A 12,914-nucleotide genomic window follows, 5' to 3' on the forward strand; every position below is an offset into this window, starting at 1 on the left:
TTGCTGGCATTCCAGCCTGGCAGCGCTCCGCCGCACGGCAGACACCTGACCACGGCGCGTGCCATGGCAGGTTGCAAAATGGAGAGCACACAGCACACGGAGGAGGAGGAGGAGCTGCACTTGCCCTGGGTGCATTCCTCATACCCTCCCCTTTTCCCCTCCCTGGGTTGGGGTCCAAGCAATCCATCCTGCTGCTGCATTCTGCTTTGTCCTCTTGGCAGGATGGCCCTGCTCCTACCCAAGCACCCAACAGCCCTGGGGCACTCCGCACCTATCAAGCAGAATGCAAACCAACAGCTGGCAGCGAGGGCTTTGGTTCTGATCCATGGCTCTGCACCATGTGTTGGTAGCTCCTATCTTGGCCAAAAAGGAGTGCTGCAACCAAGCAATAGCTCAAGGTGCAGCCCATGCTTGTGGGGGGAACAGATTGGCAGAGGCAGAGCGGGGCTGGCAGTGCTAAGCAGGAGACCAGGCACAGATGCACATTTGCTATTTGGCCCTTCCCTCCCCATTTCCTTTGCAGGGATGAAGCTTCCCAACACCTCTCCATCTGTTTTGGCAAAGGGTCTTGCAGCCAGCCTCATCCTACCCAACCACTGCGCCTACAGCCAGCGACACCAGGCAACACAGGAACAACTGAAAGGGGGAAAAGGAAGAAAGAAAAAAAAGGAAAAAGAATAAAAATAACAATAATAATAAAAGCAGCTTCTCAGGCAAGTTAGTGCAGCACAACAGCCTGCCCAGCCCCGTGCTGGGGAAGCCATGCACCCGCCCTGCAAGGAGGAAGCATGCAGGCACAGGCGGCTGTGCAGCCGTCGCACTCCCCACTGCACACCAGGATATCCCAAAAGGATGAGAACGGGGATATTTGCAGCTCTGGTGCAAGAACCCAGCTTTGTGCCCACCTCCTACCACGCATGGAGCACGCAAATGTGGGTGCTACTGCTTAATTTCCTCCTGCAAGCCTTAGGGAATGAAGTTGGAAGACCAAGGTCTGCCTGGGTCGCATGCTGCTGCCCACAGCAGATGTTTAAGGAGTGTCAGAGTTGATCAAGGGCTGAGCTCGCCTCCAACACAAGCACACCTCCCCCAGGTCTGGACACCAAGCTCTCCAAACTTCAGTGTCTCCATACAGCAAGCAGACATTTCCCTCCCCCATCCCAAGCATCTCCCATGCAGGAATTTGGCACCCAGGATGGGGACTTACCCAAAGGGCACAGGAACACGCCCCGGAGACCGATGCAACCTATGGGGAGAGGTCTCTCCCTGGCCAGGACTACGTCACCGGGTGACAAAGTGTCCCCATGCCATTGCTTTCAGGCAACCTCACTGCCCAGGAATGCAGCGGTGCTGGGAATAGCGGGGACGGGATGCTCACCTTTATGGGGCTGGAGCTGCTCCCCAGGGCCGAGCCTCCCCGCACTGCTGCCAGGCGCTGCCGCTGATCCCACTTTATCTCTTAGATAAACAGCATCAGTTCAAACAATTTGCTCAGGGATTTTATTGCTGCATAAACAGGCAGCCCAGCGCTACAAGGGAGGCTGCGAGAAGCAGGAGATGGATACATGAAGCAGAGAAATAACTCCCCGAGAGCACGGCTGCCCTAAATGCAGCCTCTTGCCAAAATCAAATTGCTCCCACAGCCCAACCGACACCATTTGCAGGGGCAACAACCAAGAACCCAGTTCTGACCCTATAGTGTCAGAAACCACTATGGAGTCAAGCTACCCTCTTACCCCCAGCACCCAATGGTCAGGGTCGTGGTTTTGTCCCAAGACCCCCACCATAAAGACTGAGCTCTGGAGGGACCCAGCAGAGACCCACAGGCACCACCCCACGCTGCCACTGTCCCCCAGCACCACGGACCCATGGCATTGACCCCACACGCTCCCAAGCCCCCATCCCTATGCTGCTCCCCCCGCACCCAGCAGCTTATCCGGGCGTACCTGGCTGAGCTATGAGCGGAATGCCGGCCCTGGCCGCCCGCCCAGGGCTGGAAGAGGATTAAGGTTTATTGAGCAGAAAGGTGTAAGGGGGGGGGAGGCACCCAGGGGACAGCTTTGGGACAGAGGTGCCACAGGAAGGGGCACAGAAGGACCCATTCCTCACATGCCACGGTGCCCTGGGGCAGCTCCCAGGCTTTGCCATCCTGGGGCAGCACAAAGCTGGCAGCTCCAGAACACCGATTCAGTATCAGTGCCCATCCCTGCCAGATGCTCCCTGAGCCATGCAAATAGGGGCTGTTTGTTAAATGGGGGGGGGGGGGAAGGGAGAGATTGCTCACCTGGGGAAGCACAGCCACCAACTCCGAAAGGTAACCCCGGGACACCTGCAAAGTGCAGCTCTGGAAGTGTTTTGACAACAGTGGTTGGTAGAAACGCTCCCTGCAGCCTGTGATCAACTGGCTGTGCTGCAGCCTGCAGGATCTGCCCAATGGATTGCAAGCAGCCCACAGCAGGGCGAGGAGGTGCAAGCAGAAGGCATTCAGGGTGCCCATCCAGATCTCTGCTATCCTGCCCCACACACCAATGCTTCCCCAGTAGAGCAGCCATCCCTTGATTTTACAGAGGTACCTGCACTCAAGGCCCCAGAGCATGGATTTCATCCCAGAAACAGAGGGAGATAGGGCGCTTCTTGGCTGCAGAGTGCAGTGCCAAAGCCAAGGCAATCACAGCTTGGCAGGAGGATGGAGCTGGCAGGCAGTGCTGTGCCTAAACCCACACCCCCAGGGATGCTGCTCTGTGGGCTGGGGATGCAGAGTGCTGGGGGTACCGGGGTGTTGCAGGACATCCTGGCCCATTGGTACTGCAGCTGAGCACCAGAAGGGATGAGCTGCACTGCAGGATTGATGCTAGGTGTGAACTCGCTCTAGCCATGCTCTGACTGAAAGAAATCAGCTCCTCAGCATCTCTGTTCCCCTTGCTTTAATTCGTTACCACCCACAAATCAACAAGGCTGTAGCACAGCCAGCTCTCCGCTCACTTCAGCTAACTGACATCCCTGCAAACCAGAGAGCAGCACTCCAACATCAGAGAGAAAGCACACTCAGAGCCCATCAGGACAGCATTGCATCCTCTGGGGAGTGGAATTCATTCCCAACCTCCACATCCAGGGAAAAAAATGGGGAGAAAAAGTAGAATAGAAGCATAGAAGAGGTGGGAAGAGGAAATGGGTTCAGGCTGTGCCCACCCCACAGTGCTGTTAAGGCCTGGCATGGTCTGCAAGGTGGGTGAGCAGGAGCCAGGCAGCTGCAGGACACGCAGGGAGTAAGAATTAGGAGCAAATTAAAAGAGTTGCTTCTGTAGGCTGTGCTGCAGCCGGACTGAAATTAGCTGAATTAGGTATAAATTATCGAAAGAACTCTGGCCCTGTTTCTTTTGCTAATCAAAGATAAGCAATTCCAGGGGGCTGGAAGTGCAGGAAGGGGTGGTTTGCCTGGACCCCAAGGGGACTGCTCCCAGCTGTAGGGAGCAGCAAACCACTCCAAAGCATGGCACAGCACCAGGAGCACACAGCCAGGGTCCAAAGTGCAGAAGGAAGATGCTGCTGCCCAGACACCCGCAGAGCAATGCAGCAGGACGTGCTCAGAGCAGGGCCAGAGCCTTCCCAGAGCAGTAGCCTCCCACACCAGATTAAAATTCCATAAGAATTTGCTAAACAAATCGACTCCCTTGGCTACTGCCATAAACCCAAGGGATGTTTCGCCTTACTACCACGCAGTGCCCTGTTCTTAGGCATGGGGACAGCATCGTGCTCCACATGTTCCCATCACCAGGACTCAGCCCATCCTGCTGACCCCTGGAGAAGGGACAGAAGGAGCCCCACTGTTTTGCAGCACTGTGTTCTTCCCTCTCAGTTTCCTGCACTTTTACAGCTGCTGGAGAACTTCCTTGCCCCGAGATGGAGGTGTTGATGCTGTTCTCGTTATCTTCAATTCAAAACAGAGCCAAGAAGAGAGGAGGGGAAAAAAAAAAAAAAGAAAAGAGCACAAACCCACACACCGAGCCTCCCAGCTCCCTCCTTGTACAAACAGTGCCAGGGATGGACTGAAAAGAAATAGGCACAGGGTGGGGAAGGGCTGCAATGAGACCAGAGCATGGGAAGCGACCACAGCCCGCATCACCTAACGCAGAGCTGTGCCAGCAGTTCCCCACTGTGCACTGCTTACAGCCCCTGGAAGGATCCTGAAAAGGGAATTTTGCATGGGCTGCTTTACAAGAACAAAACGTCTCAGTTCTGCACAGAGCTAAAAAAGAAAGGGAGGGCAGAATAGGAGTGAGCAGGAAGATGACGAAACGGAGTGGGCAATGTCACTTTGAGAAGGGCTTTCAAAGCAGCCCCGCTCCCAAGCCCAGCAGAAACCTCTGAGCACAGAATAAAGTGGAGGAGAAGTGCAGCAACTGTGGGATTTGCCACGGAGAGAAGAGGGCTGGAAGAGAGGAGGAGAAATCCATGCAGGCTGAGGGTCCCTCCAGACCATGGTGGGATTCCACCCCATAAAGCACAAAGGGGAAAACGTACATTACAGGAACAAAGAGGGGAATGAAAGCAAAAACGAGTTATCCCAGGGTAAAAACATGGGAGAGATGAGTCTGGATGCAATTCTTCAATGGGAGTAATTAATGGGGTTGCCACAGAGATGAAAAGTCGGGAGAGTTCTGGACTGGCTATAATAAGAATTTTAATAAGAGCTAAGTGACATTTTTAAACATATGGAGCATCTGCAGCACACTGCATCTTGAACGTGTGCCAGAGCAGCTAGTGTGATTACAAGCATCTGCATGGGGGGAAACAGAGGGATGCACCCATAGATACCACACAGCAGCACTGGGACACCCAAGGTGGGATGTGGGATATGCTGAGGGTCACCAGTGCTGGGATAACTCCTATTGGGAGGCCCAGCATCGCCCATCATTGGGATTTCTCCTACTGGGAGGCCCAGCATTGCCCATTGGTGAGATATCTCCCACTGAGAAGCCCAGCATCATCCGCTGTTGGGATATTTCCATTGCAGCATCACCCATCGCTGGGATAACTCCCATTGGGAGGCCCAGCATCACCAATGGGCTGCCTCACCACGAGGGATGGATCCACCCCAACCCCAACGCTCAACAAAACCCTGCTTTGTGCCCCCTTTCTCACATCTCAGGCACAATGCAAGGAGTTTCTCACCCACGTGCTGCCTGGAACAAGGGCTCTGTGCCACGGATGGGACGCCCTCCTGCAGCCACGTGGGCTCCCCGTACCCAAGGCTATCAGCTTCCACCCCACACTGCGTCACACATGGCTTTTCCCAGGAGGTTCAAGGTCCATCCAGCGCTCCAAACAAAACAATCCTCACTGGGGCAATTGCACCCGGGTTCACGCAAACCGTGCCGCGAGCAAGGCGCTATTTAAAAGCAGCCCTGGGTTCTCATTAACCAGGGCCCTAACACGGCTTTAATCTGCACTTCCTTCCACCCAGACAGCTCAGCGTGGAGTCAGCACCACCCCTCCCACACCATGCACACAAATCTTCATTTTCTCAACTCTGAGCTGCGATCAAAGCAACGCACAGTACGGCACTGCCTTAACTCCAACCTGAGCTGCAGCCCAGAGGTGCCCTGGTTTGAACTCCCCTTTTTTACGCTTTAAGAAAGATTTTGATCTCAAGGATTTTTCCAGGCTGAAGCAACAGGAGATGAAGATTCTCAAAACATTCGTGTTTTTCCGTTCAGCTGCCGCCATTCCTCCAATTCTTTCTGCAAAAGCACTCCAAGATTTGTTTTTTCGACTCAGAGCAGCGTTGCTTTGAACCCTCCTGTGGGGAGCTGATGGGAAACAAGTCCCGGAGCTAAATCCTCAGCTTGAGAGCTCTGAGGTGGTTCCCAGGGTGATGGGAATAGGTTCTCATGACTGGGTTTTGCACCTATCTAGTCAAGAATTTTCACAGACCAAGAGAGGTCATAGGATTGGGTACAGCTTGCAGAAAACCAAGTTTCTGCGAGGGTTGATCTGTCCTAGGCTGTCCACAGCCAAGCTGCTGGCATCCATGCAATGACCAAGACTTGGAGAATGGCTATGACCAGAACAGTGGTTTCACTGAAGCACTGAAACACAAAAGTTGCTGCATCTCTTCTCATGCGACCCATCTTGTCCAACCTGAGCCATCAATATCTCCAGGTTGCCTTGGGGTTGCCCCTTCCCACCAGCACTTCGAGCAGATCTCCACCATGCTGGGTTCAACGTGCATGGTGATCTGCCCACAGGCCATGGTTCAGCCCTCACCCATCCCCTTACCACAGCATCCCACTGAGCCATCATCCTTAATTAAAGGAAGCAAAATGTCAGGCCATCTTCAGAGAGAAGGGGATTCCCAGGAGGAATTTCGGCCTCTCATCAGGACAGTTTGTCAGCATCACAGGGAGGAAGGACAAACCCACCTCTCATGCCATGGACCGGTCATTTCAGCACACAGCAAGGAGAAAGTTCAAACAAGCCCAGCTCTGGCACCTCCAGCTTGCTTGCACAACAGGTCATGGAGCAAATTCTTCCTGGGGTGTTGCATCAGAGGACGTGCTATAGACAGACACATCAATCTGGGACACCTGCATGGCTGCAGGGAATGGACAGCCCCACATCCTACAAGAAGGCTGAGGGATGTGTCTCCATGATGGGGATGCAAACAGCACCACGTCAATGCGGAGCAACTCAGAGTCCTCCCCCACGGAAGGAGAAAGCAGGCACAGGTCCCAGATAAATTTGGCGTCGAATATTAAGAGGAGAAATCAAATCATTCATCTCCCAGGGGCCTGAAGGGACAGCATCCTTCAGCAGAAATGGGAAGCACCGAGCTCAGCCAGCCCAGCATGCAGTGTGTGCAAAGAGAGCGTGCCAAAGAACACAGACTGCTAGGTGAGGGCAAAATTCTTCCAAAAGTTTGCTCAGGTTTAACAAAAAAAAAAAAACCAACAAAACACAACACACCACACACACGCTCTTCTTTCCCCTCCCAACCCCTGCACTAGAGCTGATGCCTTTCAAGTGCAATACTAAACACATCCCTAGCTAGAAAGCCTCCAGCATATCAACCTCTTGCGAAAGCCACTTGAGCCAGCGCCTCTTGGAGCCCCTCTGCTGAAACAGCTCCTTCCCAGCCCCAGCTCGGTCGTTCACCTCTGTGTGCATTCACAGCTGGAGGAAGGGGTTATGGCCTCTGCTCTGCACATCCCGAGAGGAGGAGGGAGACCGCCTGTGTTTATTTGTTGTCCGTGCAGAATTCCTGCATTCCTTCCCTTGTTTACTCATCTGCTCGCAGGACGTGCTCGGACCCCGAAGGGCTTTTGGGGCACTGTGTTCCCCCCAAGCCCGGAGCTCATTGCTGGAACAGGACGAGCACAAGGAGAGGAAGGGAGAAGCCAGTAGATGAGATGTTGCAGAAGTGCTTTCATGTTGTTGGGCATGCCCTCTCCGTGGAAGCCTTATTCCACACCGCAACAATACCAAAGCACAACTCATGCCCCTGATTGCTCAGCTTGGCTTCACGATGGAGCAGCAAGGAGACCTTGCTTCAGCCCCAGGAGAACTCAGCTGGCTCCTCACATCCCTTTGCAAAGGGCACCAAGAACCTACATTCAATCTGGAGCAAAACCAACGTGAATCAACCTTGCTTGGCTGCACCACTTCTGGCAACAAGGCCAACACCACACACCACCCCAAAGGCAACGAGTTGGACCCAATGACCTTTAAGGGTCCCTTCCAACCCAGCGATTCTATGATTCAACAAGAACAGCCAATCCACGTGGCCTCCAGCAGCACCGTGGCCCATCGTTTGAGGGTTGCAGCAGAGCCTCACCTTCCACGCAGTGCTCCACCTCCTCCAGGTTGCGCAGTGTGATCCGCATCAGGCTGGAGTTGAGCATCAGCTCGTTGCGGTGGGCAGGCCACATGTACTGCGGGGCAGGGTTGACAAAGAAAATCCGTGTGTCCCCGGTTGACACTTGGTTGTCACAGATTAAGGGGTCCCCGAAGCCGCCGATGACCACTTTGTTCCCACCATCCAGGAGGATCTCGTGGGTGACGATGTCTTTGCCTTTCAGGTAACGCCACACTCTCACCTTGAAGAAGAGGGAGAAAGAGCATTTGAGATTTTGCCCTGGGACTGCTGGCACCTTCTGGGGTGGTTCTTACCACGCCACCATGGGATGCTCAGGGCAACTCAGGCTGGCTGAATCTTCCAGCAGAGCCAATGTCATCAACGCGTGGATAAAGCTAAAGCACATCTTATTTCTGCCCACATCACACCCAGCTCCCCAATGCATCGCCCTTTCCATGACCCAAGGGCTCCCTCATGGGTTCTCCAGCTCCCTTCCACCTTCCCCACCCTCAATGCAAACACAACCGAGGACCCCAGCACAAAGGACACCGTGGGCTGGCCCTTTCCTTTCCCTTACAGCTGGCTGTATCAATACCTCTACCTTATCAGGGCTCCAGATAAGCTGCTGCTGCTTCCCAGCAAACCCTTGAGGGTCACATCACAGACAACCATTGAGATTGGAAAAGACCACTAAGATCAAACAGTCCAACCCACCCCACTGTGCCCACTGACCATGTCCCTCCTGTGCCTCATCTCCACATCTCTTGAACACCTCCAGGGACAGTAATGCCACCCCACCCCCAGACAGCCTGTGCTGGTGCCTGACCACTCTTTCTGAGAAGAAATACTTCTTAATATCCAACCTGAACCTCCCCTGGTGCATCTTGAGGCCATTAAAGCCCTCACCCACAGGGATCAGTGTAAGTGTTTCCCTTGCAGGAGCAGAAAACTGCAGTTTTGAGCAGGAAGAGGTTGATCTAACAACCAAGAGATGTGTCCCCATTCATTCCCAATGGGTAGGAAAGCCTCAGGTGCTCTCAGCCACCACCTCCCCTCCATGCATCCCCGGGCCCCACATTCCCCAGCTGCCCAGAGAGCACTTCAGCCCAGCACGGCATGCCAGACACGGGGCAGGGGAGGTGCTGAGTGCTAAAGAGACTCTCCAGCCTCTCTTCAGAGGAGACACGCAGGTATGCACTTGAAGAGAGCAACTGCAGAAAGAAGGCGAGGAGCAGAAGGGTTGCTGTACTGCACACCTCCAAGGAGCCCATGCAGGGAAAACTGCAACGATGGCACCCCGGGTGATGCAGGGTGCTGGGAGCACAGCTTTCCTGCAGGCTTGCAAGCCACCTTCTCCCCTCCTGCCTGCCCGCAGCAGCTCGGCTCCCCGTGGTTGCTCTTCGCCCCACAGTCAAGTCAAGACACCTTCCTCCCAGCCCCACCTCCTCTTCCTCCGCAGCAGCCGCGGGGCACGCTCAGGCTGCAACAAGGTGAGGTGCAGAAAGAAGCAGCCAGGGTGAAAACTCGGGAACACGAAGGAAACAAAAAGGGAAAGAAAGGAAGAAAAGAAAAGAGAGGCAGGCGGAGAGCGCGCCCCGAGGCTCCTGCGCGCAGCCGGGAGCTTTCACAACTAGGTCTATGGGGAAGAAGGGCTGAAGCCGAGCCCCTCTTGTGAAGCAGATGGTAATTGGAGTTAATTAGCGAGGTTGTTGTAGTCAGAGCTCGCAGAGCCAGGCTGCAGCACTCGCAAGCAACATCAGAGTCCACCAGCTCTCTCCGCACCCTCATCCTCTGTAATGAATGGATGTGAAGGCACCAAAGCCCGAGTGATTACCTGTAGGGCATCCCATTCATCATCACACGCAATTAAGACCTTGTTATACCGGTGACTCACTGGCTACATCAAGGATGGGGGAAGAAAAGGGAGAGAGAAGAGAGGAGGCTGGAGTCGGGTTCCAGAAGGTCCCTTCCCTGTGGCAGGCTGCTCCCTCTTTCACCAAAGAGCACATAAAACAGTGGATTAAGGCTGTTTTACGAGACTCCTGGCAGCTGCAGGGAGGTGGAGTGAGAACAGCGAAGACTTTATTCAGGCAGATCTTTGCACAAGCGTGTTTTGAGCGTGGTACAGAACCAGGGAGTCAAAGGATTTTCCAATTTGCCACGGGGTCCATCCCCCAGCAGGGCATGGGACCGCCTGCACAGGCGAGCGCAATGTGAGAAATGCCAGCTAAGGGCTCCTAGGGAAGATGGGAAGGTGAGAAGTGCCCTTAGAAGAGAGCTTCCACTCCTGGGTCGAAAGCAGAAGGGTCCACTATGGGACTCGAGCAGCTTTCTGCAGGAGCTAACAGAACACTGAGGCTGCCAACGCCATCCACATCCCCCCATCCTCTCCCAAAATACAAGCTCCATTGTTCCAAACAGGATCCACATCCTCCCCAGCACTTCCAGTTATAGCAGGTGGAGGACTCGTGCTCACCCCATAAATGGGAGCAAACTTCACAGACATCATATCAAGGGCTGGAAGTGAGCGGCTGCAGCGAGGAGCAAAGCTCTGCTGTCATGCCAAGCCCATCCCTGGGTGAAGGGGCACATTAGCGAGCTTCAGCTGGAGGAAGAGGAGGCTAACAGAACTCCTAATTATTAATCTCCTCTGCTAGCAACTGAATGGCTGGTAGCTATTTTGGGGTGTTTATCTAACATTAGCCTCACATTTCTCCTCCGAGTTGTAATGTGCTTATCTTCATATATCAAAGGCTTCAGCTGGGAGGGTTTAGAGTTTAACTAGGAAGAACAAGGCACTAATGCAGCCTCACGGGGCTGTGCCTGCTGCTCACAGACCACCCAGCCCCAGTGCACGCCTGGCCCTTGTGTTTCCTGTGCAGATAAAGGAGAACCTGACAGCAGACAGCTGCGGTATTTGGAGGCAATCTGAGGGTCTGAAGAGCAGTTAGCAGCGTGACATCCTCCCCAGGCACACCGCTTGGAGAGATGACCATTTATCCATTTGCCAGGTCCTCGTGCCACCACAAATCCCATTTCAGAGCGTTTGTAGGGAAAAGCTTTGTGAGCACACCATTAAAACACGACACGCGGATGAGCAACGCTGTCGCTAAGTGAGGAACCACTGCTTTAAGGAAATCACCAACGTCACAGCGCTGCCACTGCGATGGGATGGGCACCTTCACATATGGCAGAAGGCTTTTCTCCTTTCAGTTTCTTTTTCAGGAAAGGCATCTTGGGCTGAGCTCCAGCCTTCGGGCACTGCTGTGACCCCAACAAAACCCTATGCTTAACCTTGGATTAATAGCACAGAGCTCAGCAGCATCCTGCAGGAAGATGGGCACAACCTCTCCCCACGCCGAGTGCTGGGTTTCCCCATGCAGCCCCCACCTGCCCTCTGCTTTTCTCCCATAAAGCAGAGCAGGAGCACAGACAAAACAGTCTCCCCACACCCAGACCAAGCCCGGATTTCACATCAGACAGACACCTTGCTACGGACCCAGAGCAGGAGGAGGAGAGCAACCTCTCAGCTGAGCACCTCCTGCCTCCATGCATGGCAGCCCAGCATCAGGTGGCTGCAGCCAGCCGGCCATATGCGCCCCAAGCTGCTCACAGCAGCTTATTCATTTTCCACGTAGCACCCAGGATGTGCCAGACACTTTGCAAACATACGGTCTTGGGGAGGGGGGGGAGGGAGGTTGTGAGCTAATTTACAGGAATACAGATTGTCCCCTGCAGCAGAGTGGCAAGGGACAGAGCCTTGCAAGCAAAGCAGCGAGCAGCAGCAGGCACCAGCTGGACAGAGAGAAGCTTTTCAACTAGTTTCTAAAGCCGAGAGGTCCTCCAGAATAAAGGCTAATTCCGTGTTTTGAAGTTAACCCAGCCCGGAGCTCTCCCAGCAGCTGGGCATCGCCCCAAAGCTCCCCATAGGATTGGCTGCGGGGTGGAACCGCAGCACGTTTTAGGATGGCAAAAAGGGACCGGGAGGTGAGAGCAAAACCACGCAGCACAGCGGCAAGTCCTGCCCCGGGAAGGGTTAAACCACGCAGCACGTTTTCTGACAGGCAGGCGGATGGTATTTCAGGTTGTTCAGTACTTCATCGACTCTCAGCTTGGGGGGGGGGGGTGGAAAAAACATAGCCAGAGGCCAGAGCCGTGGTTAAACAATAGCTGGAGCCGGAGGAACTCGGGATGCTGCTGCAGCAGCCGGGGAGCCGAGTTCCCAACGCCGGCACCTTCCCGCAGCACGAAGCTGGGAACGGGCTCCGCATCGCTGAACTGAGGGAAATGCCCATAAAAAGCAACCCTGAGTGATTCCCCTCGAAACAGCTGGCGGGGCCGCGCCGGGGCGAGCCTCCCGCAGTCTAAAAATACCTAATTACACCCCAAAGCTCTCATTTAGACAATAAAAACCACATGCTCCCGCACGCGAACGAGCCCAAAGTTTCCCCCGAGCTTCGTCGGAGGGGTTTGGGGGGACAGGACGACGGACAAACCCCCTCCACCACACAACCCCCCACCCTCCAAACCCCTCACCTTGCACGAGTAGGTGTGGTGCACGGGGTCCACGTTCATGATTTCCTCCACCGTTCCTGTAAGCACCACGTTGGCCTCCTCCTCCCGGCGTTGCAGCTCCCGTTCGGGGCAGTTCGCCCACCCTCCCAGGGCCAATCCCAGCGCCAAACCCAACGCCAGAATCGCGGCCGCCCCCGACCCCCCCATCGCCCGCAGCCCCCCGAGTCCCCGCTGCACAAAGCGGGTCGGGCCGAGCGCGGAGAGAAGGGCTACTTTTGTTCCAGGAGGTGAAAAGGAGGAAAGAAAGAGAGAGAGAGAGAGAGAGGGAGGCGGGGAGGAAAATCCCGAGAGGAGGAGGAGGAGGAGGAGAAGAAGGAGGAGATATCTCTCTCTCTCCCCCCCCCCCCCCCCTTCCGAAGCAGCGATCGGGGAGAAATACTGTGTCCCCTGCCTTGCCCCTGTAAGAAAGCCTGGAGATTTGCATGCAATCTGAATTGCTGATAAGGGAGGCAGAGGGGGGTAGGGGAGCGGAGCGGGGGGAGCT

General features: G+C 54.8%; 1 protein-coding gene across 8 annotated transcripts in view; it reads right to left on the minus strand.

Moving 5' to 3' along the window:
- Window positions 1–12,685, minus strand: part of AGRN (agrin) — a 62,945-nt gene extending 50,260 nt beyond the window's left edge. For 3 of the 8 annotated variants that reach the window (XM_085242090.1, XM_085242086.1, XM_085242085.1), the window contains exons 1-2: window positions 12,392–12,598; window positions 7,835–8,096 (exon numbers count right to left, since the gene is read on the minus strand). In XM_085242090.1, the coding sequence (XP_085098216.1) occupies window positions 7,835–8,096; window positions 12,392–12,577 (448 nt within the window). In that variant the 5' untranslated portion in view covers window positions 12,578–12,598. Of the gene's footprint in view, window positions 1–1,378; window positions 1,541–7,834; window positions 8,097–12,391 lie in introns of those variants that run through there. The other 5 variants (XM_085242089.1, XM_085242088.1, XM_085242087.1 and 2 more) reach the window with 3 other exon arrangements.
- Window positions 12,686–12,914: the final 229 nt, after the last annotated feature.

Source organism: Meleagris gallopavo, chromosome 23, assembly GCF_905368555.1.
Source record: "Meleagris gallopavo chromosome 23, MGAL_WU_HG_1.1, whole genome shotgun sequence".
NCBI classification, from domain to species: Eukaryota; Metazoa; Chordata; class Aves; order Galliformes; family Phasianidae; genus Meleagris; species Meleagris gallopavo.